At 44.3% G+C, this 25,727-nt stretch overlaps 2 protein-coding genes across 2 annotated transcripts in view; one reads left to right on the top strand and one right to left on the bottom strand.

The window, feature by feature from the left end:
• The window catches only part of arhgap35a (Rho GTPase activating protein 35a), a 58,368-nt gene extending 44,255 nt beyond the window's left edge, over window positions 1-14,113 (bottom strand). Inside the window, exon 1 of the mRNA XM_083665748.1 lies at window positions 13,516-14,113. The gene's annotated coding sequence lies outside the window, so the exon portion shown is untranslated. The remainder of the gene's footprint in view (window positions 1-13,515) is intronic.
• Window positions 14,114-19,790: 5,677 nt separating this feature from the next.
• Window positions 19,791-25,098, top strand: ap2s1 (adaptor related protein complex 2 subunit sigma 1). Its single transcript, XM_083667269.1, has 5 exons — window positions 19,791-19,931; window positions 20,445-20,594; window positions 21,029-21,142; window positions 21,863-21,922; window positions 23,358-25,098. The coding sequence occupies exons 1-5, from the start codon at window positions 19,929-19,931 to the stop codon at window positions 23,457-23,459; spliced, it is 429 nt and encodes a 142-aa protein (XP_083523395.1). The 5' UTR covers window positions 19,791-19,928; the 3' UTR covers window positions 23,460-25,098.
• Window positions 25,099-25,727: the final 629 nt, after the last annotated feature.

The raw sequence follows: 25,727 nt of genomic DNA, 5'->3' as shown, positions 1-25,727 counted from the left end.
TCACTTCTCCCCCCCATCACTTGAGGCTAACGAAATGGAATATAACATCCTAACCCTAACATCTGAAGAACTGCAATATATACAGCACTATACCGGGAGCTTTGCAGTTTAAAAAATGATGTATTTGAGCGTTTTTGGAGCCTTTGTTCGCAGTTGCACATGTTTTTTTTCTATTGTAGACTGTTGAGGGTATCGCTGGTGCCAGTAAGTTTCTCAAAAGTCAAAACCAAGTAAAATCACAAAAATGTGTCGGTACCCTTCTACATTATGCCAACTACATCACAAACAGAGATTTGGTTTAAAAAATCTGAACTTCTCCTTTAAGAGAATGGATATAGGATATAGGATATAGGCTAGTGCAGGGGTTCAGGAAGAGTTATTCTATTTCATTTTAAAATTGTGCTGAGGAAAATCCTTTGAGCTGAATTTGTGGCAGGGATCATTGTGCAGAGGGGAGGTCTTTGGGGCCAACTCCTTGGCCCCTGTCCTGCTACCCCATAAAACCCATGTACAACAAGAACCCTTGAACAGCCTTCCAAAAATAACCGCTGTCATACCAACAAAAATGACTGGCCAACCATTTCTGTCAAAAATGACTGGCCAACCATTTCTGTCCCTCCATCTCTCCACCTACGTAATCCACTGCCCCTCCTTTTCCACCCTCCCTCCCTCTCTCTAAATGAAAAAAAAAAAAAAGAGGTAGAGTCCACCCATCTCCAGTCATGTCCAATTCCATGCCGCTCAGAAGCGGTAGCGGTGGCGGTGGCAATGGTGGTATGAGGATTTGCGTCTTTTTAACTTCATTAGTTCCGCCTCAGTCTGGGGCCTGTAGATTATGACTAATTAAGCAGCTTAACGCTGGATGAAAAACCCGCCACACAGAAAGGCGAGGAGCCTTATCTGTCAACATGCTCAAAAGATTTCTTCCCTCTCCTTTTCTTCCTGTGGCAAACGACACAAATTCTGTCTGTGTCCCCTTTATGCCAGACAGGGAGATTAGCTATAGCTTCACGCATGACGCTGGGCTAGCAGCGACCGCGGTGTGCCAGCTTCATCGAGACACAGTGAGCCCAAGATGGGGCTTTCATAGCGACCGTCCTGTCACAGTCCATAGGCAATAAGCCAGTCATAATAACGTCTTCTTCCTAACATAATTTTTGACAACTGGGGCTGTGGTGAACACTCAATCCCAATAAGTACAATATGAGCTCTTGGTATAAATTCACAAGCCAGGAACAAATGTTGCCCTTATATTTATAAATTTATCAAAGGGGGCGGCCATCGGCCAACGTTGACATCACAGAGACAACCGGTTGTGTCAATATTAAACAGTCTGGTCACAACAATGGCCTTCTGTCTCTGTTACCTGCAATTAGTGTGCCATGCTAATGGTCGGCAGCTACGACCTAACCCTGAGTTGTAGCGGGGACAGAGAGGGGCCATCGGGGTTCACCGGCGACGTCAACCGCTATATGTCATCCTGGAGCCGTGGCTGTGTCAGCTTTATGTGACTCTTGTTGTTTGAAACCTGTGTTACATCAGGGGGGTCAGAGGGAGTTTCAGTTCAGCATGTTTACGATGCCTGGCCACAGTCCAACACGCGAACAAACAGACAGACAGACAGATACCTCCCGAGCACCAGCACAGGATGTTACATCTATGATGATTACCACACCACTGGGAAAGGCAAGATGGCCACCCCCTTCAGAACTGGTCTGTCCACACACACACACACACACACACACACACACACACACACACACACTCCCATGGAAGTCACAAAAAAAGAGGTCACGCAAGTTCCTCACAAGAAGAACTAGAGACAGAGAGAGGGGGAGGGGGGGAGGGGGGGGGAGACTCACACACAGGCCCACATACATATATAGTATAGTAGGGAGGCAGATAGGAATGTGAGAGTAGACTGAGAAACGAAGATAAAAGGCAGAGAGGGGAAATGGAGAGAGAGACAGAGAGGAACAGAGCGAGGTAGACAGAGAGATAAAGTCAGAGGCCGACTTTAAGAGAAAGAGAAGAGAGTCTATCTGGTCGGAGGGCTTTGCCCTTCCCTGGAACAGTAATTCACTAAAGCCATTCTGCTTGAAGCCCATCAGTTGCGATCTGCAGCGAGATAAAGCGACAACCCCCCCCCCCCCCCCCCCCATCCCTCGCTTTCTCTCAGCGAATCAGGGAGCGGCCCCGTCTCTCTGAGCTAAATTTGGGAGACCTCTGTCCAAAACACACATACAGGAGATTGGATTCCAGACTATTATTGGCGTGTTGATTTCACCCCCCCCTAGGACACACGCACACGGAGATTATGAGCGTGCCTGTATGATCTGAAGATGTGTCGTTTATAATCGGTTTTCTACTTTCATCATTCCCCCCCTCGCTCGCTTGTCCTTTTTCAGTTTGTGTCCTGCCCCACAGGCTTTCACAGCATCCCTCTACCTCCCTGTCACTCCAACAGTTCTTTCTCTCTTTCTCTCTCTCTCTCTCTCTCTCTCTGTCGATCTCCCTGTCCACATGCACTGCAGGAGCCTGTCACACTGCACCAGCTGTGGTTACTGTGCATTATTAACCATAGTACATCCTGCTAGAACACCACTCAGTCAGGCCCTGGAGCACAGCCTATACCAGCAGTCAGAACCATTAACACAAGCCCCACAGCATGGAACACACACACACACACACACACACACACACACACTAGATGATGAAGATGGAACTGACCATCAGTACAGTTCTGTTGGACAACAGTTGCAGGTTGCAGGAGTAGGTTAACAGCAGTCACAGCAGCTGAGTAATCTGGCTGGCTCAACCCACAGGTCTAGGATCAGACTAACTGACCCCAAAATAACTTAATCATCAGAATGATTGAGAAACATTGGACCCTGCATCAGTAGTCATTTAGGACTAACCTCTCTGGAGCAAGAGCACAACCTCACTCACGTGCATACAAGTGTGCCCACGCACACACGTACACCTTAGAGGAAACTTGGCCCTGTCGCCCAAACCGCTGAGATCTGGTGTTTCTGGTTTGAGCGCTGACATGAGAAAAAACAAACAAACAGCAGCAAAATGTACCACACCTCCAACCGCCCCTCCGCCACCACCACTTCCTGCCTTTGCATTGCAGAATCTCGACGTCCACATGACCCCAGAGGAACCCCCTTAAATCCCCAGGGGGAGGGTCTGACATTGCCCGTCCGTGTCTCCTACGAACTCTGACCCCAAGGGAAGGCGGGAAACTTGTGATACTTTTTATTTTATTTTTTTTACATGTTCTAGCCTCAAAGCTCCATATGTCATACATAGGATTGCACAATTTCCTCTGCTCTGCTTTGGCAGCCTAGTTGGACTTTCTGGCAGGAGGAATAGCCAGGGATGGAATGAAATGTGTATGTGAGTTTGTATGAGAGTAGATTGTACACTAATGTATAATTCGCCCCAATTCTGGTTTTCAAGAGAAAAGCTCGTCAACAAACACTTGACAATAACTAATGTGCACATACTGCACATGGAACTGGCCTGCAATCAGAGCGCTGTGTAACTCAAGACATCATGAATGTTTATGTCAACAACACACACAGATAACACGGAAATGGCTCTGTCTTTCTCCAGCATTCTTTCCTTCTCTCTCACCCCCCCCCCCCCCCAATCACACCATACCTCCATCGTCAAACCAGTGAAGTGGAATACAAAAACAACAACAACAGGCACATCTCGGCCTGACCAGACTAACAGCATTCTGACTACCTTTTCCCTCATTGTGTGACGAGGAGGTCTTCACTCTCTTCCGTTCCAATGGCTGTGACTAATCCCAGCCATGACAGAGGCTCTCTGAAAAAATAACTCTTGACCTAAAGGATGTTTTTATTTGTCAGTGACGTTTCCCCCCCCCCCCCCCTTTACATCTCTGAGATGTACGACATAAAACACGACAGTCAACATCGCGGGAAGCATAATTCAACTCGTACAATTAAACAAACTGATCGAGGTTCAGGTTATTTTCCTTTCAATCAGAAGACTGCCGTGACTTCATTTCCGAAGTACCGGTGTTGAACTAAGGGGATCTGTCACTGTGGTGAACACGGATGATGAAGCATTTGAATACAGCTCTGCGATTCTCCACCTTTTATCCTCGTCCTGTCTAGTCGCTAATGTGCGTATTTCTGATTACTGACTCCTGTTTAGTCTAATGAACTCCACACTGAAGGGAAGCCAAATAAGGTCATTGACCTTGCCTGTATCCTTGCTATTGGCCCTTATTGTCATAGTGGTCACTATTTATTCAGTCCTCACAGGGACAGTTACAAAATGGTGGATCTTAAGAACCAGCACACAGCACAGGAAATGAACTGTGATGTAAGAGCTTTGGACTATGGGAGCCCTGCTGCATCCTGGGACATGATGCCACTGAAAGGACAGATGACTCACATCATCCTCCCATCACATCACCCTCCCTAAAACTAAAGCTACAGCACAGCCCTATATTCCCATACTTTCACAAACACTGGTTTGATATCTTATAGTAATGTGCCATTCAACATGGACAATAACAAAAAAATAAATGAATAAAAAATAAAAAAGGAGAGAATGGTTCTCCTAAAATACAACTGTGCCTTTACACAGGTTGGCTGGAGAGCTCTTAAGGCAAGATAGAGCAAGAGAGAGAGAGAGAGAGACAGAGAGAGAAAGAGAGAGAGAGAGAGAGAGACAGAGAGAGAGAGAGAGAGAGAGAGAGAAACACACTGTGAAGCCAGGGTAACCGAGCGGCACTTGACTCTGGTCCTGAGAGTCAGTCGCCCCATTTATCTTCCAGGGCGGCGGCAAGTAGCTGCTGCGCTGCCGGTTTTATGGCCGCTTTCCCAGCCGCCCGGTGATGGCGTGGACATCATTAGCTAAGTGGCGGCGGGATGACAAGGCGGTGGCGGTGGCGATCGATAACACCGCCGGGCCACAGCCATCCTTGAGTAGAGGCAGAGAGAGAGAGAGAGAGAGAGAGAGAGCAGTGCTGCTTAGTCATCCGCCCTGGGCCCGGGCCTATAGGGGCCCAGATAAAGGATGAGGATGTGTCAGGACTCGCTGGCTATATGATAAAGAATGGCCATGAACATCCACCTTATCTTCCCACCTTAAAGAGGATATGATGGCCGCTGTCACCCCAGAGGCTTAACGGATGATGTAGAAGTGTACGTGCGGGTGAGGTGAAAAGGAGGCCACAAGTGTGTGTGTGTGTGTGTGTGTGTGTGTGTGTGTGAGAGAGAGAAAGAGAAAGAGACAACTTGTGCAACACAAAGTATGTAACACAATTGCACACCGAAATATGCATCCGATAGTGTGTGTGTGTGTGTGTGTGTGTGTGTGTGTGTGTGTGTGTGTGTGTGACCATAGGCCACCGTACTGGTCAAAGGAACTCCCAAACCGGCACCCGAGACAAACGTCTTCTGACAAGGTGGTGCCCTTCCACCATCCTGAGCTACTGCTGACACTAATGCAACAGCAGTGCTCTCTAAAGAGAAGGGGGGTGAGAGAAGGAATGAGAGAGTTAGGGGAGGAAGGGACAGAGAGAGAGAGAGAGAGAGAGAGAGAGAGAGGGAGAGAGAGAGAGAGGGAGGTCAGGACAGCTACTTTAGGGCCTCGAGCCGTCTGTGTCTGTAGGCCTTTTTCCCTCCTCTCATGCTGCTTATCAGTCGGTGATTAAACCTGCCAAGTTTAATTAGAATATGTTGGAAGTGGAACAGCTCTCTCTCTCTCTCTCTCAAGCTACCAATAGAGCCATCAAAGCTTTCAGTGGTGACAACATGTAGGAAACCTAACACACAGAGATGGCATAAACTAACCACCATGTTGTAGAGGTGTCTGTATGGATTAGATTTGATTTCCACACAAGACCCTCGCGAAACCACATCTCCTTCTCTTCCTTACTGATAAGGAACAAAACAAACTGGGAAAAGCAAAACAAACACCTGGTACTTGTTTTCACTTATCCAATGTAGGGCTGAAACGATGATCCCATCATTTTGAATTGATGAAAATGTATTGATTGTATGATGTATTGATAAGGCAAGACCATAAATGTGAAAATGCATAATTGGTCATATGCACTGCAAATACAATTTTACAAAGGCCACTGTTGAAGAGAGGATAATCTCAGCGTTTCAGGATACCAATATTAATATTACAACACCCAAACTTGAGTGTGTGACACTCATTTGAGGTATTACCAAAGATTGTAAATTTAAGAAGATGGTTAAGTGTGCCAAAATCCACGGGTCTTGTCCACCCCGGAAACCAGCCACGTAGCCACTGTAGGCATGTGCAGAACTTTGTCTGCGATAGGTTTCATATTTCGTAATATAGATTTGTGAAAGTAGCTGAACAACGAAGTGCAGTCTATAGAATATTCGATATTTCTAAGACTTGACAACAAAAACTCATTTCAGCCCTAATCCAGTGTTTTTTAGTTCAGCTCGTGTGACGGTGAAGAGACAAGGCCATCTTAGACAGTTGAGATGTGTCCTATACAGTAGGAGGAGCTTATCCCAATCCTCACCAGGGGAGGCTGGTGGAGGCAGAAATCGTAGGATGGGGTCGTTGTAATACATGGAATGGAATGTGGAATGGTGTCAGACACACGTGTTTGATACCATTCCCCATTCCATGTGTTTGATGCAACAATAAACCTATCATGGTGTCAAACACATGGAATGAGGAATGGTATCAAACGTGTGTCTGACACCATTCCTTATTCCATGCACTGCAATGAGCCAGTCCCCAATTTTTACCTCTACCAGCCTCCACTGATCTTCACCTCAAGTCTCTACCTTCAGAACTCCTGCCAATCCCTGGCCCTGCTACGTTCCCTTCCCCCCCACACTGGCATCTTAGGTGGACTTCCTGCAGGAAATGCTAGGACGCCGTGGGGGAGAATCTCCAGCGCCAGTCGAACAACAACAACACCAAGACAGAGCCTATACTCACTCACACAGAGGAAATGGAAGGAGAGGAGAAATGAGAAAGTGGAGAGGTCCAATGTCCAGAAATTCTAGCAAATTCACTTCAACTCATTCTCTCTCTCTCTCTCTCTCTCTCTCTCTCTCTCTCACACACACACACACACACTGCGTAGGTGGAATTCATGCAAGTTCCTCTGCCTGAGAGCTCTTCCCGTGAGCCTTCGCTTCCGTTGGCCTCCCCAGCCTCTCAAGAGTGCCCTTAGGTAAAAACACTGAGTCACTCATTCACTCACAACTAGAGATGGACGGATAAGAGGCTACTAACCCACACACTGAGATTTCACTTTCTTACAGTATATCATTGTACATACCTTGCAGTACTTACTTTAGGCCGACATAATATAGTCACAAAGACACACCCGTAGGCCTATCCTGTCAATCATTCAGTGCTGCAAACTGGAAAACACTATTGAATAGTACAGAGCTCGCAATTGGATAAATCCCAGCACTGACTCTGCCCACTGAGCTTCTTTCATTCGCTCATCACCTCAGAAGCTGACTCATAAAACCCTGCTGTGGCCAATAGCCAGAGAGCAGAGGGTTACTGATGGTTGTCATTGATGGCTTGATCCCTTGGCCCAGAGCTGACAGGCCACATACCAGCAACACAGCCTAAAGGAACAACGGTGCCTTTACGATGCGTTCCAATTCTCCACCCTTTTTGCTGAAATATGCACTTTCCCACATTAATTTAGGCGGGGATGGATTGATGCAAGAGCCCGTGCCTGGACCAATTCACGCGGGGAAGTGTACAAGTGCACACTTCAGGGGAAGGGTGTAGAAATGGGATGCAGCATTACGTCATTGGTAACAGCTCACTGAATGTTTCTCTCGTTCTCCTGTTGAGTGCGTCGCTCCCTCCCTCCCGTCTTACCTTCCTTGTGCCTTCTCTCAATCGTACCTCATTTCCCCTCATTTCTCTCCACCTTGTTCACCCCTTTCAATCCCTCTATGCCTCTCATTCCTTATTCCATGGAAGGAAATCTGCACTCCAGACCTGGGTTCAGATAGTATTTTAAAATAATTTCAAATACTTGAGCCGTGCTTGACTGAGTTTGTCTGGTGCAGTGGAACCAATGGAATAGTCCCCACACATCTGGTACTTAACACAGGCTCAAGAAAATAGTCAAAGACAATTTGAAGAAAATACTGTTTGAGCCCAGCTCTACTCTCTAGTCTAGAGAAGCACTGCACCATGAAGGGGTCACGATTCACATCCTAGGACTTCATCTCCATGGTCACCATTCATTCAAACACCACAGCCCCCCTTTTGTTACAGAGAGACATGGCGGGTAATTCAAACTGCCCTCACAAAGGCTGATAACACTCAAGATCTCCCCCATACCCTCCACTGGTGCACTCCATTTACAATACATTGGTACTGTGAGCAGCATATACCATGTTTGAAATTCAGGAAGGGTGGGGATATGGGGTGAACTGCATCCATTAGAGGAGACCTTGTATCCACTTCGGTATTGATTCATCCCCTCCCTGTTTGAGCATGCCTGGGTGGACATTTGCTACAAAGACCTCTGGTAGGCACAAGGAGTATGGGTAACTTCAGGGCAGGGGTGCATAGGGAAAAGAGTTCCATTGGTTCTATGTTATTGTTCTAAGTTCTAACTTCAAACATCACCTCCACAAACTGTGGCCTTGACAACTTCAAGACGAGAAACCAAACTGCCTCAGGATAAGAGCATAGGCTGAAGAGGCATTTGTATCAAGAAGCCATCGTCATTTGCAAAAATCTGCAATGAAGTAAGGGAAGAGAAAGAAAAAAAAACGATGGAGAGAAGAACACCAGTTCAACTGTAGCACACTTTCTTAAATTCAGATACAATCGTCCCAGTTTCCCTGCCTTGTAATCGGGTCTTGTAACAAGGCGTCCATTCAGAAGGGACCCTCTGTAATCTGGCCTCGCAAACTACTAAAGCTGCTGCTAGCTATAATTAGTTCCTCTCTCTATCAAACGCAGACTTTCACTCTCCATCGGAGCTTACATCACTTTTCCAGTGACAGAGGAGTAGATTTAACCAAGCCACATTCGGTTCTGTCAGACATTTCCACGACTTACAGCGTCTCCCTGGGCAAGTGAGATGTGAGATCTGAATGAATAGGTGAAGATCTGTCATTCCATTCAGTAATGGCAAGGTGGTTTGAGAAAACAACGCCGGGGTCCATCTTGTAACGAGATGCGGGGCCAGGTTATACACTGTTAGGCAAAGGGGCGTGGTGCTGGAAGCGTGTCGCTACTGTTACGGAATTAAACAAATGATAACTCCATTCAACACTTGTCTTTATTTATTATGGTTCACGTTTGGACACAGATCAGATAAAGTACACACTCGTTTTGGTCTGAGCTTTACACCGAAGGCTTGGCAAAATAAAGAACAGCCATACCCATTGATTTTTTTCATTGTTACTCTATAAGAACTGACTCATGGGAGATGATAAAAGGGCTTATAGGGCTTGGCTTGGTTATGGGGGTTTGTGTCGGCTACTGAAAGGGTAAATACGGTTTCTGACCTGGACTACATGGTTCGGACTAGAATGTGTTTAATTAATATCAGCTATTGAGACACAATTGCCCTCCTGATTGAATTACATTATGAGATAGGGGAGTGCCAAGTACTCATTGCGGATTTTGGGCCTTTTACAGATACAATCATCACCTGATCATCTTTAAATATTATCCGTCATCGAAAAGGATTATTTTCCATCTCAACATAAATCATCCGTTGGCCAGTTTAGCTGTCCGTAAACAAATGGGGGATGTGTGCGATGTGAGGAGGAACAGTGGCAGGTCATTCCCTGATATGCGTTATGCTCATCACACTCCTGGTTGGTCAGATCACAAGCATCATCCGATTACGAGTATCAAGTCCAAATTAATGGATACAAGTATGGACACGAGCATAACAAGGTCGGCACACCCCTAATAGGAGGTCAAAACGAGGTGACTGAGTGAGGTGTTCAACGTCATTATATCCATCTCTCTGACAGAGTCGTAAAATGAAGCGTCATCCGAAAATCAGTATCTTCATCAAACCAATTATCCATAACAGTGTCCTGGCATCATGGGCCTGGTGGATGAAGTGGTAGACCAGGGACTTGCGGCAGGGCCTGTGGCCCAGTGACAGGCAGCTGAGGCTGAGGTGAGCGGGCAAACCGGAGGGCCTGCTAACCTGGCAAATGCCACAGCCATTATTGAGGGAGGGCGCATCCTGGTGAAGTGTGACTGCGACACAAAGGGCTCAGTCAGAGCGAGAAGAGTACTGCTGACTGCTAATGCTTTACCTGTGAGCAGAGAGACAGTCTGTCTTTCCAATCAACCACCATAGGGTTGAATTCTGAGGGAGGAATATGGACGGTGACTCCTTCCATGGAGAATCCATAACTATATAAATGGAAAGGCTTTACTATTGAGACACCAGTTAGGCTATTATTGATAGATCTGTGCCCTTGGTTTTGTTCTACGGTGTTTTTATTAGTCTACTCCCTGAAAGCGGGTTCAGACCAAAGTCCACGACAAGAAAAATCAGTCATTTTCAATGAAAAGCAGCGACTTGGTGCGACATCGTGCAACTCGGCCCCCAGCGACACGACTCTGGCTAGTGACGTGACAACAACTAACTGAAATCTGTTCTATTCTCAGCAACACAGCAGAGAAACAAAAAAAACTGCCAGAAACAGTTGTTAAACAATAGGAAAGCCATACAATGACATCACAATTATGTTACAGAATTGCTTTATCACATCATCGTTATACTCACAATTTACATATGGACAAATGAATTCATAGAAGTGAAATTGTTTTCAAGGCTGCCCCATTCTTATTTCCTGAACCGTGCCGGCGCACCGCGGAAGCAACCCTGCAGCCCAAACAAGCGCCTATGAGACAGCAGTTAATTTTCTATCTCTTGGTCTGAACACACCTTGCATGCGTGTACTTTCATTCTCGTATCTCGAAAAGATTTCAGAATTTAAAGGGGAAGTGAAATCCACATATACAACCCCGGCATAACCAATGATCCAGTATCGAGACTGTTACTTCCTCTTTTGACCTTTACAGCAAAACTAATACAAATTTGACCTTCCAATCAAAACCTAAGTACACTGTCTCTCTCTACTTCTCCCGCACAGAGAGAGAGAGGGAGGAATGAGGGCTTTGGCTCCTCTCAGGGCCCCCAGCACAGAAAAGACCAAACCCTTCCTGCATTCCTTTCTTTGCAGGCGCTCTCCATCACAGAGACCCTTGGTGGTGGGATGTCCACTTGAAGGCTACTATCTGCATGATTAGGGCTGAAGGTATCCTATTCAATAAGCCAAACAACCTGGGCATAGAGCAATGGGCGTGGGCGAGATTATGGTGGAAAAAATTGTGTATTCTATGCCATGCAACCATCTATCCATGTTGCCTCCACGAAATCACAAAGTCCTCTCTCAAGTTAATATTCTGCCATGACTCACCAATCTAGAGACATTCTTGGACTGCTTGCATCATCGACGCTGTATCATGAGATATTATTTCTGTGTGTGTGTGTGTGTGTGTGTGTGTGTGTGTGTGTGTGTGTGTGTGTGTGTGTGTGTGTGAGAGAGAGGCAATGTTTCTCTCATCCTATGAAACCGTCATCACTAGACCTCCAGTGACCGGGGACTCAGGTGACATTCCCTTTCAATCCTGCTCTGTTAGTTATGGTCACCTTTATGCTGTAAGGTTGCACAGCAACATCATTGCTGATTCATCTGAAGTACCACAATATGTGGCTGATGACTCATACTTGACTAATACTTGGAGCACCAGTACAGTAGACCCACAATTGCTGAGTAGGCAGATATACAGCATACTGTATAGGACATTGAGAAATCGCTCCTTTGAATAGCTTATTCATCAGAGCAGTGAAATGTGTAAATAAATATTGTCCAAAGGTAATACACTCTCTCTCTCACACACACACCTTCCTGGCTTGATAAACTTTGGACTGCTTGACTGAGGAATGTGCACTCATTTTAACTCAATTACCCTTGGTCACAAAACACTCTTGAAACAATATAATTCCCTAATAACAAACAATGATTAACTACAAAGTCAGACTGTTGACTCAGATCTCTGGATATTGGAACAAGCAGCTTCGAAAAGACCTTTTTTAAGACGATAGAAACGTCTACCTATCCATTACACTTTACTCACCAATCTATGATAACAGTTGATCAACTATGACTGCGACGAATTGTACAGAGCGGACAACAGGGAATCAAACATCCCGTGTTATTTGTTAACACAAACGCAGCTGTTTCAACTGTCTCAAATACAGATCGATGTAAGGGAGCATACGACACTATTCACTCCCAACATAGGAGTGACGGTGACCACATTGCGGACTTCACACGGTCTCTGTTCCCCCAGTGTGTCCAGTAAATACACACAAGCAATATAAACCTCAAACAGAGACAATGTTACTGTTACATAATTGCAAGAGAGATTTTATCTGACATTCACTGTAACCTGCAACTTGCTGCATTGTACGCCTAAATACTTGGGTCGGATGTGCACCAGGGAGAGAACCTGAACATGCCAATAGACAATTAATATTCTATTGAGTTTTTTGTGTAGGCTATTTTCAAATTCACGTAAAAGTAGGCCTATAGTCTTAAATTGTTAGAGCTTATGTTCTCACGTGTGAGAATTTAGACTTGTTCATCTTTCTGAGTAAAAACATGCCCTGCAACCCTGCCCAATAACTGACTAAAATACATGTGAAGACTCGTCAGACACCAGCAATCGATATTGAGATGCCTTCATCCAACCAAACTCCCTTTTAAACTAAGTAACACGACTGCGTTCAGGACTTGACATGGCCCTGGTCGACCACACTACAATTCTTGGGTAAATGTGAGACCCAATTGTATTTGTTCTTGACCATAGATGGTTGACACTTTCTACTTTCCGCCTATAGGCCTATGCATATGTCAAGTTAATTGCGAAAATTCTAGCGAAAATTCTAATATTTCTGAGGACATAGGCTATTGGTCAATTAACGCCCAATTCTGTCCATTCACATGTAATTGTGAACAAATAAGGGAAATAAACAATTGACCACGATCTCTAATTGACACATATTAGACCTATTCTTTGACGAACAAGTACATGTTACATTGTATTCTTAAAGGTATGCTACATAAGAAAAGGAATTATTGCTGGACACAAGAGGCAAAATTCCCCTTCCAAAACAAGAAATAGCTTGGTCAGGCCCGACTAACCCCAGTCCACATAGAGCGAATGCAGACCCGTATTGCTGCACATTTTTTTTTTCCTTGTCTGAACGAGATTCACTTTTTATTACCCCCACTTCATTCTAAACTATCCAGTTTAATCTGAGCAATAGCAAACTTTTATGGAACCTTGATGTATGCCACAGTAACACAATAGTAATAAAATGTTTTTCATATCCAAAATAATAAAATGCAAGGCAAAATGAAGTGGACGGCTACATACCATAGCATTCCTTCCTCTATCCACCTCTCGTTCGCTCTTTTCTCTCCAATGTCCTCTGCGATTCGCAAAAACAGCAGCCCCAGGCAACTCAAAGATATGATTAAAGAATAAATAATAGACTCTCCTAACAGTCACATAAATATCTAAATTTCCCTTTAGATCAATTGGTGATAATTCTTTTTTTTCCTGAAATCAAATCTCCATTTTCACAAGTGTAAAGTTTTCAGGACCATCTGTATTTTGAGTTCCTCCTCTTTCATCAGGAGACAAAAAGCAACAAATAAGATAAAAATGCTGTAGAACTTTTGTTTCTTGTCCGCTGAATGTTCGTGTTAGGAAAGAGGGGGCGTTGGAAAGGCTTGTTTCGTTGTCTTCCTCTTGGTTCACCACGTTGTTTTGACCAATTATTATTTCCTTTGTTGTGTCCAAAATAAATAGCTGCCAATACGCAATCGCAGAATCTACCCTATTTGTTGGTGCGCCAGTGCGCAATTAGGGTATGCAACCCGTTAATTTCGCATTTAGACAGTATCACTTCACAGACTGCCGAAATGTATGACGGTGTGTATAAGTGTATTTTTTTCAGCTTCCAATAATGGCGGCCCTTCTCCCGAATCCAGCCTCTCCTCCTATTCGGAGAGAATAGAGGGAGCTATACGACAGCGTAGTCTCGCCCAGTGGCGCATGGACACAATTACAACACACACACACACACACACACACACACACACACACACACACACACACACACACACACACACACACACACACACACACACACACACACACACACACACACACACACACACACACATATATTCTGCAAGAATATAATTGTTGCTTTTATGCTATAATAAGAGGGGGGGGTGGGGGGGTCAGGAAAAGAGTCTTTAAAATGTGTGATATGTTATAAATATGAACTATTTTCACTAACTCAATGTGAATTATGTTTTCTCAACACTACACGAAGACTGGGTTCTCTTATTGTCAATGTGTGATGGCAAAGGTTCAGTATAAACATCAAATGCTACGAATGTATCACTTAATCAATCTTGCTCACAAAATCAATAATCTCAATGGTTATTCCTGGTCCACTTGTCTTACTTATGTCATGGCACTCAAATGGCTTGTTACTGAAATGTTGTAGATATTTCTTCACCTGTCCTGAGCAGAATATAATTGTTCTGGTTTAGGTGATTATATCATGTACAACCTCCCCCAAGAGAACAACAGAACTGGAACTGCCAGCCAGCGGTCCGGAAAGCAGAGGCTATCTCAGCTTACACCTGCTTCATGTCCCTCCACTTCCTTGCTCTCACAGAGACATGGATTACACCGGAAAACACAGCTACTCTGGCAGCCCTCTCTGATGCCTACTCCTTTACTCATTCCCCTAGACTCTCTGGTCGAGGGGGAGGCACAGGACACCTCATCTCACCTAAGTGGTCACATAATGTCCTTCCCCTGTCACACCTGTCAATATCCACCTTCGAATTCCATGCTGTTTCTGTCACCTCCCCTGTCAAACTTCACATTGTTGTTATCTATTGTCCCCCAGGTCAGCTTAACAACTTATTAGAAGAGATGGATGTCCTTCTCAGCTTCTTCCCTGAGGACGGCACACCGCTCTCACTACTGGGTGACTTCAACATCCAGTCAGAGAAGCTTCACTCATCTGGAGTACTTGACCTTCTCTCCTCCTTCGACCTTACCCTGTCCTGCTCTCCTCCAACTCATAAGGTGGGCAATCAGCTCGACCTTGTCTTCACCAGATCCCCCCATACCTCCAACCTTACTGTTACCCCTCTTCCAGTTTCTGATCATCGTTTTGTATCCTTCTCCCTTCCCCTCAAATCCTACGCAACCTGCGTACCCTCTCCCTCACCGCTCTCTCTTCCTCTGTCTTATCCTCCCTACTCTCTGTTGAATCCTTCTCCCTTCTATCCACTGATGCAGCCTCCTCCACCCTCCTGTCCACTCTTTCCTCATCCTTCGACTCTCTCTGTCCACTGATCTCAAGGCCAGCACAATCCTCTCCACACACTCCTTGGCTGTCTGAAACCCTGCAAGCTTGTAGAATAGGACTCCGGGCAGCTGAGAGGAAATGAAGTAAAACCGGCCTCTCTGAAGACCTAAAACCTTATCTCTCTCTCCTCCTCAGCTACACCTCCTCTGCATCAGCTGCTAAAGCTTCTTACTACCATTGCAGAATTCAATCCTATGCCTCTGACACAAGGAAACTGTTCTCCACATTTTCCTCACTCCTCAACCCACCGTCCGATGGCCCTTACTGTTCTCCCTCTATACCAAATCTCTTGGCTTGGTAATTTCCTCACATGGTTTCTCCTACCACTGATACACAGATGACACTCAACTCTTTCTCTCTTTCTCCCTTTCTCTCTGACTCACAGATGGCAACACGTGTCTCTGTGTGTCTTGCAGACATTTATGCTTGGATGTCAGCCCACCACCTCAAACTCAACCTTAACAAGACTGAGCTGCTCTTCCTCCCTGGGAAGGCCTGCCCTCTCTAAGACTTCTCCATCACAGTAGAGAACTCTATTGTGACCTCCTCCCAGAGAGCCAAGAACCTTGGGGTGATCCTTGACAACCACTTATCTTGTGCGGCAAACATCACAGCGACAGCACGCTCCTGTAGATTCTTCCTCTACAACCTCAGAAGGATACATCCATTCCTCACGAGAGAAGCAGCACAACTCTTGGTCCAGACACTTGTGATCTCCCGCCTTGACTACTGCAACGCACTCTTGGCCGGGCTCCCCGCCTCCGCCATCAGACCTCTGCAGCTCATCCAGAATGCTACCAGCCGTCTGGTGTTCAATCTCCCCAAATTCTCCCATGTCACCCCCCTCCTTCACTGGCTCCCGGTAACAGCTCGCATCAGATTCAAGACCCTAGTGCTCGCCTACCGGGGCGGCAAAGAGAACAGCCCCTGCCTACTTGCAAGCAATGGTCAGCCCCCAAACCCCTGCCCGATCACTCCGCTCTTCCACTTCAGCTGGACGCCTGGCACTGCCGCCTCTATGTGGATGCAGCAGTCACTCTATTCGGTCACGGCTTTTCACTGTCCTGGCTCCCCGCTGGTGGAGCGAGCTTCCCACTTCTGTCAGAACTGCAGAGTCACTACCTATCTTCCGCCGTAGACTGAAGACCCATCTCTTCAGGCTACATCTTGACTTGTCCCTCCTAAAGACCTCTTCATCCCCACTACCCCCCTGTACAGCTTCTCTACTGTAAATAAAAAAAATTAAAAAGTAATTCTTCCTTCTTCTAGCATTGTGACTGCCACAATGTGATGGCCCCTGGCCCTAGCATAGATTTGTTTTTCTTATGATGACTGATGTATAGATGATTCACTTGTACTTGTAAGACAAATGTACTTGTTGTAAGTTGCTTTGGATAAAGGCATCTGCTAAATGTCTAAAATGTAAATATAGATATAGATATACATATAGCCGCAACCCATACAAAAGACAGAGGTAGAAATCTGATTTCACACAGACAATAAAATTCCACACATTACAAGAAAGGCCTTGGATGTAGGCCTTGCGAGAAAGTTGCTTCAATATAATTGTTATGTAACAACCCAAACAAATGGGACTGTGTCACTCATTGAATGAATTCAGTTATTGTACGTTATACTGTACTGTAAAATATTGTCTTGTCTTCATTGCTATGTCAGTGAATGTACTGATCTCCACCATGCTGTACTGAAATCGAATTCCACCAACTTTGGTTCTGTGGCAATACAAGGATATTGTATCATACATTCTTTGGGGTATCATAATACCACACAAAACTTTATTGTTATTTTAGCATTTTTCCATGATGACTTGCAGTTATAAAAATCCTGAAAATGTTACACACAATTATTGAGCTGTGTGCTATGTAGGTTACCTGTTGGTTAGCTGAATATCCTCCATTTAAACACACAATCAACGTTCAAGGTCCAGCAGAGCACCCTCACTTCACATGAGTCCACAAGCTACCGCCCAATCACATTCGTCAGTAGGTTCTCAGCAATATTTGCATGACCCCAATCACACAGAGCAAGATTACCAAGGGGTCAAAGTTTCAGTTCTAATTTGCTCCTGTTTCACATTTTCTCTGCCACTTCACAGTGGGACCCACAATGCAGATATCTCTCAATCATATTTGAAGAAATTTTACAGCTTTTACAGAAATAGTTTAGTTTGGTTAATTTAACTAACCCAAGTATGAGTTGGGAGGTGCTCCGAACGTATTCATACTTTCCTACTGGGTCAGTTCATTTTCAATGTTAGCGACAACAGCCTTGGAAATCTTGAAAAACAATGCAGCAAAGTAGGCTGAGGGATACTTCATTACAAGAGAGAGAGGAGCTTGTGCTTTCTGCTCGGTTTCCCCCCCTCTTTTTCTCCCTCTATCCCACCTAAACTCTCTCTGCAGCTGAAATATTTCTGGGTCCCAGGGGCAAGCACATTCCTCCCACTCACAGTTGTGCAATCCCTGACAATCACTGCCCTCCCCCCTCTTTTTGCCTCCCCAAACGCACAGCGCAGAGAAGCTAGCTGTCCAAGCTGTCTGGACAATGTTCTGCGGCGGATCGGCTATCCACCAGACCAGTAAACAAACTCGGGGCCCTGACTCTGCGGAAAACAGCCAGTGATGTAACGCAAAAGGCTGAACCTCCATTGTGTCACTGTTTTATGTGGGATTGGGGGTCAAATGGATATTTTCCCTTCTGCGTGAAACTCATGGACTAAGACTGAAAGACAAATATCATGTTTTGCTGTTGTTTTTTTTTGCTAATATTGGAAGTTTTGAAGTTGTGCCCTCTTCAAGCTGATGTGCTCTGCAAATGAATGACACTAAAGGCATAAAACACAATTGTTTTAAAGGATCAACAGTTACCCTGAATGATAATGTAATGCCATTCACAACTTGAATTAGAGAACAGTTGGGATATTCTTTCAAGTCAAACAGCAAATTCCAATTCCAAATTCCATCATAAAAACACTGTCAGTGATCTCTGCATGCAGGAATACTAAGGAAACATAAACAATTGAGCATCTTCATTTTAACCTTCATAACAGTTGTTGTGCACAAGGAATGCCATTTCATGAGAGCAGCATTACTGCGTAGGCTATAGGATTTATGACCACACAAAAAACTAAACAATACAGTAATTGGTCCTCATTGGTTATGATGAGGTAATACAGTTCTACTCTCATCACGGTACTTAGAAGTCACAGTCATCATAAGGAAGGGTAGGCTATATTCCATTATTAGAAAATACTGAAAATATCACTCACTTTGTGGCTTTAATTTCATGTCCTATTACATTTTCATTTACTGTGAACCATGTGCCTTACTTTACAATGATTCACAGAAGTAATGAAATTGGCCGATAGGTAAGATTTCACAATTTACTTATTCGTTTTTTTTGGTCTGTTAGGTCCTATATCTGAGACCGTTAATACATTGATAATGGGCTTGTTTGAGTTCAAGATTGAAACCGTCTAGAATTAAGGCGAGGCTAGGCGAGAACAGGCGGGGGCAAGTGTATCTGTGCAGTCTCAAGTTTGACAATGAAGTGCAATTCTGACTGCACGACTTAAAAACATGGCGGTGACAACATGATGGCTATAACATCTTAAGCAAAACGTCCTATGAATTCTCTTTGAATAATCACTCCATAACACAACCATCAACTGTTCATATGTGCAATCTAGAGCTCTCAAATACCATTATGATTTATATCCTACCACAGTCTACAAATCGCGGCATATAGGGCTTTTCTTGATTCAGGTACACGTGTTAAGAAAACATTCATGATTGGTCACGAAAACTGCCTCCCACAATGAAAGCTTGCTGCACTATGCAGCCTGTGAGAAGTAATTGCGGGGCTTCATAACGTCTCGCTCTAAAAACTGAGTGAGCCTTGATCTTGAGACTCGTAAATCTCAAGCAGCCGACATTTTTTTTTATCAAGTCGGGCCGATTTTTTCCCCGTCAAGTAACAGGTATTGAAAAGCGCTGGTCGGCAACTGCTCAAAATGTATCGTCTCAAACACCATCAATGCTTCGCCTATCCCTCTCTGGTCATGTGCGTCAAATATTCACGTGATCCACTAGGCACGAGAACCCTGATTAGAATGCATACTGGTTGTTGAAGTGAAATTCCAGACTCGGGCATATTTCATCTGATGTTATTGTAGGGCCATTGAAACTCCATTTCCCACAATCCTTTACTCAGGTGGCTTTTCTTGTACTTCCTGGCCGGACAAGATAGCGGGCAAGCGGTCGAGAAAACAGGCCGATTAATTGTAGAATTTATGTTAAAAATATATCAGAATCGTCAACCTACGGGAATTCCTTCCGCTTAAAGCAGCCATCTCAAGGAAAATACAATGGTATGTTTGTAATTCGGTATATTTTAAGGCAAATTATTTTGCTCCAACATTAGCATTCTAGCTAGCCTTAGCTAGCCAATGTCGTTCAGTCATCAGTCTTAGTAGCTAGTATTTACTCGTAAATTATATGAATGTGCTTGGCTTGGGCATTAGTCTTTCGCCTTTCGGTGTTATCTGGTTGTTAGTATGAATGCATGTCACTATCCTCACTGACTAGGTTTGGTTAACTGGCTAGACAGTCAGTACAGCTAGCTGTGTTAGCTAATGCCACTTAGCTAATCTAACTAGCTAAACACACTACTACCAGTACTAAACTTTACAGTGCACCTTCATGTTGGGTCTTGCACATATCTATTCCTGACTGTCATAATTCTCTTACAGGGCATGATGTCAACCATACACTGCACATTCAGACTGCCACACCCCACTGAACAAGTCCGAGTGTTCAGAATAGCCTAACTGTTGTAGAGCATCTCTCACGTATTCTCTTCCTCTTTTTCTCCCGTCCTTCAGATCCGTTTTATCCTCATCCAGAACCGAGCAGGGAAGACCCGGCTGGCTAAGTGGTACATGCAGTTTGACGACGATGAGAAGCAGAAGCTGATCGAGGAGGTGCATGCTGTGGTAACAGTCCGTGATGCCAAGCACACCAACTTTGTAGAGGTAAGCTAAGAAAACGTAAATTCTAACATCTCCTTAATCTCCAGTTCGCTTGCATTCATAATTAGCATCTCAAGTTTGGATACAGGGCGGAGTAAGGATAATTGTTGGTGTTTATGTGTGGTCTACTCAAGTCCTTGGGTGTCACTGTCTGGCCATGCTAGAAATGGCGTTGTTTACATGACCTTAGTGATGTGGTCGGCCTCGACCCCAGATTCGAAACATAACGCATTATTTATGGTAAACTGACATTGAAGTTATGCTGTTAAAAAAAGTTCCACCGACAATGTTGAATCAGTAAACAAAGTGAAATGTTTTATGTTTATAAAGGGGGTGTAATTCAATATTTTAATGCAGTTTACATAGGCGACATGCAAGTCATCAGTTCAAATAGATGCTGTCACCATACTGATGAAATGAATGCCTTTGTTCTGCAGTTTAGGAACTTCAAGATCATCTACAGGCGCTACGCTGGTCTGTACTTCTGCATCTGTGTGGATGTGACAGACAATAACCTGGCGTACCTTGAGGGCATTCACAACTTTGTGGAGGTATGACACACACATACAAACACACACACACACACACACACACACACACACACACACACACACAACAACAACAACAACACATACACAGTGTGTGACCTGTCATATGTCAGGGCTTCACGGCGTGATTGAGAAGGAATGTCTGTCAATGATTTCCTTTAAATGTCCACCCTCAGCAGCTATCTATGTGCTCTTTAACATTGGTCAACCTTGGTGGGAAAATAAGAGTGGTTATTCAAACTGAAATGAAGTGGGGAAGGACGGAGCATCCGTGTCCTTCAATAGAATCCCTAAAAAGAATTCCCAGAGCGGCGTTCCTCTCGGGTCGAGGGGAAATAGCGGAACAGCTCGCACTGTGCTCCCTGTCCAACCGGACAGCCGGAATGTGGCCGTGAAGGAAAACAGCTCCGATCCCGACGCTCAGTTCAAGAGCACCGCGACCTGGAATGCTGTGACTTCCTCCGGCTCATAAATGACCAAAGCTGTATCTCAAACGTCCCCCTACGATTCTCCCCAAATTAGTGCACTAGATTTGACACGAGCTCCTACGTGGTTATTCCCAATTGTCAGATAGTGGAACGGAACGATTCCTTTTTCGGTTTAGGGACTAGCGGCGCATTTGAGTGCTGCCATCTTTCGGAGGACCGCGGTTATTCATTTATGTGTGAATGTGTGGTCTGATAGAAGTAACAGTCCTCACCTTGTGTCTCCTCTTCCCTCTAGGTGTTGAACGAGTATTTCCACAACGTGTGCGAGTTGGACCTGGTGTTTAACTTCTACAAGGTAGGAGAAAAGGTCCACCTCCTACTTTGAATATGAATGTTCAGCGAACAAACTCAACAGAAACACTAACATTGACACAAAGACAAACACTCACACTGCTAAGGCAGAGACTCAAAGCAGAAGGGAATGGGAGAAAACAAAACATTTCATTTTCTTTTCTTTCTTTGCATCAAAGCCGGTGCCATGGCAACTGGTATGCAATGTGTAATTACAACAATAAGTCAATTAGGCCCATCTGCATTAATTTGGAGGGGGCTGTTTTTTTTTTTCTCTGAAAAGAAATGCTAAGCAATTAAGACGCTCCTGATGACTGCCCTTAAGCTGTTATCGTGGTAATTACCTCGGAGGTGTTTTTGAATATCTGCCCACTCGCCAAACCTCAGCAAAGTACCGCCCACGCTTGAAGCGGTCTTACTTGTTGACATCTTGTGAATTCTGAAAGAAAGCATCAAGTAAGAAAGTGCCAGAAAGTCAGATGATGGAAAACATCAGCTCATGTCAACCTCATAAGATCTAATGCCACCCCAGGGCCTAGGTACTGCCGTGAAGCCTCATTTACCCACTGCTTTAAAGCCTTGTTTACAGAACAGGAGAAAGGGATAGCTGGATCATCACAGTTCGGCTTGTATTTCTCTCCAAATAGAATCTGGTATATGTGGAGCTGCGTAGACTAATTTGCTTATATTTGCATATACACTCTTAGAAAAAGGGGTTCCAAAAGGGTTCTTCAGCTGTCTCTGATGAAGAACCCTTTTCGGTTCCATGTAGAACCCTCTGGGGTAAAGGTTCTACATGGAACCCAAAAGGGCTCTTCAAAGGGTTACCCCACAGGGACTGCGGAAAAACCCTTTTTGGTTCTAGATAGAATTTTTTATTCCGAGAATACAGTTAAGTATTGGGCTTTATACTCCAACAGTCTGGATTTAGAATCAAACCATTACTATGAGGTAGTAGATATTCTCAGCTTCCATTCAATGTTGTTTTTGTTCAGATTGGTTTCACCATTTAGAAATTAATTATTTTTTAAACATACTCCCCCTATTTCAGGGCACCAAAAGTAGTGGGGGGAAAAAAAATCATATCATGTCCAAATGAAGCACTCATATTTAGTATTTGGTCGAAAATCCTTTGCATGCAATAACGAATAAGTCCGCAATGGGTTGATGATTTTGGTTTCCATTGACCATTGTTACGTCATTTTGTTCTCAACAAATTATACAATGTACATCAGTAAAGATTTTCAACTTGAATAATTCGTTCATCAAGATCTGTTGTGTCCCTTAAGTGTTCCCTTAATGTTTTTGAGCAGTGTATATATAAAATCAATCAATTACTTTTTACGTGGGAATTTCTATTTTGCTGTGATCACCCATTGACCCTTGGGGCCCTCTAACCTTTCCGAACCTGCCTGACCGTCTGTCTGTCCTTTCCTCAGGTGTACACGGTAGTGGATGAGATGTTTCTGGCAGGGGAGATCCGGGAGACAAGTCAGACCAAGGTCCTTAAACAGCTCCTCATGCTCCAGTCACTGGAGTAGAGAAGCCATCATACCATCATACCAAGCCGCACCCATAGCCCGTCCATCATTAGCCCCACGTCAGTGTCACTCTGTAAACGACCCCTTCTCCTTCTCATTGGCCAACCACCACTCTTAAAAGCAAACACGAGGCTTGTTCAGGAGGGTGCAGTGTTACAGCATGTTAAGATAGAAATGTATTGTATAGAAAAACACATGGTTCTCGCTATCATACAGAATAGGGAATCTGGATGGTCCTATACGTGATGTTTTTACTTGCTGTGTTCTAACTGTTGGATGCCTGCTGAATAATCCCCTGATGTAAAGGCTGTGTTATGGTGATGTATTGGATATACATGGCCCTTAACATTTGAGCTACCACTTCATATAAAGCCATTTGGACGAGCTTTTAACTGAGGTTAAGAGAATAAGATCAAACCTAATCAGAATTAGTTCTGTTGCAGCACACCGTCCTTATGTGTTCTCAGTGAGCCCTGTTTCAACACTGGGGGGGGGCTGCACTTCTGTCAGTTAGTACAGGGTTGCCAGGTATCCACTTGTATGCCCTGACGTTATGGTATTGCTCTACACAGGGGGAAAAGGACGACAAGGATGCACCAATCTGGCAGCCCTCCCCTTCCCTCACTCACACCTTTCCTCTCTTTTAATGGCACTACTGTGGCTAACAGTACTATGGCATCTCCATTCTACACAGGTGCTTGTTTGTTAGCCACACACAGATCGTCTCATATACACTCATCTTCATATACACTCAAAATACGTTGAAGTAGACGGAAAGTGGACAGCAAAATACAACTGAACAGGAATTGAGTTAATCGAAATATATTATAGTGATATATTTTATGTAAAAGCAGTACTGTGAAGTTTGTTTTGTATGGTGTACATATATACAGTGTATCTCATGTGTTATTGTGTGAAACAACGATGGTGTTGTGTTAATTCCAGCCCTCTGACCCCGCTCCTGCCTGTTTTTAAAATGAGGATGAATTGTGTTCTATTGGAATTTCGATCAATTCCTTAGTTCCTGTTAGTACCTCATCCTCCGAAAAGGCTTTCCTGGTCCGGAAACAACACCTAGCCCTCCTAGACACTGCGGTGAAGATTCCATGCCTATTAAAAGACACGGTGGAGTTACTACCACCCAATCCTTCCAGACCCACAGTAGCTAGGGTGGGGACGATATGTTGTTTGTGGACAGGGCCAATCACTAACCAGAGGCCTTTGATGGCCTAATATCTGATATGGCACTTCTACCCCCCCCCCCCGCCTCCCCTCTCTCTAGTGTGGAAGGTCTTGTTGTAACATTTTCTCTTATTTGTAACCATATCCAATCTTGCACCCCTCGACGCAACTACACACGTTTCACATGTTACTATTTGATTTGTTTAATTTTTGTACAATTTCTTGTTTTTTTTAAATTTGTTTTGGCTCTAGTGCGATATGTACTGCTTCCCCTCCCATCCACCTGTGTGAGATTGTTGTTGATGGAAGGATGTGTGTTTAAGTGTTACTGTCTCCCTGTTGCTGAACTACCCATTCATCTTATTCCAGTCAGTGTGTATATATATATATATATATTAAAAAAATCCAAAAAAAAATCCAAAATCAAATGAAGTACTAAATAAAGTGTTTAAAAGACTATTGTGCCTCTGTTCTGCTTTTTGGGGGTATAGAGAGATATTTCTGTATTTTATCAATGCCATCAATTTGTCTACCTGATAAGAGTGAGATATCTAGGAAATTCTAGCAGTTACAAATTTTGTTTTTGTCAACATTTTGTTTCTTTATAGTGACACATCACCACCTAGTGGTGAGTGATCAGCGTTTCCCTCAGATATCACATTATGCCTATGAGGTCATCCTTACAGCCTCTCAGAGATCAATAAATCAATCAATATATCCACTTCAGCTACATTAACCCACTCTGCCCGTTACTCCATTGACCCATGAACATAAATTGAGACAATTAGACAGTCGGAGCTTTTAGCCTCTATAATATGGAGGGCTCCAATTTGCTTTCGCTAAACAGTGGCGGGCAGGGCAAAAACCATGTGCAAAGACCGTTTTAGTAATTTTGTTTACACGTGTTAACTGGTCGGAAAAGTTAAGAAAATATGCCCCATGCTTGTGACAATTTAATTTACACAAGCATCGCAGGTACATTCACTCGTGCTTTTTTCCTCCTTGGCTGGCTGAGTTCAACTCGAGACGACTAGAAATGAACGCACTTCAGATTTTGGATGGCGCATAACGCAATAAGGTTCAGTG

This window comes from Argentina silus, assembly GCF_951799395.1.
Source record: "Argentina silus genome assembly, chromosome: 3".
Classification (NCBI taxonomy): Eukaryota; Metazoa; Chordata; class Actinopteri; order Argentiniformes; family Argentinidae; genus Argentina; species Argentina silus.
This window is presented reverse-complemented; position numbering and strand designations above follow the sequence as displayed.

Bases quoted from the DNA above. Each gene is read 5' to 3' on its own strand.
- ap2s1 (XM_083667269.1), top strand. The intron at 20,595-21,028 runs GTAAGCTAAGAA...TTTGTTCTGCAG, and splicing joins AGCACACCAACTTTGTAGAG to TTTAGGAACTTCAAGATCAT. The intron at 21,143-21,862 runs GTATGACACACA...TCTTCCCTCTAG, and splicing joins GCATTCACAACTTTGTGGAG to GTGTTGAACGAGTATTTCCA.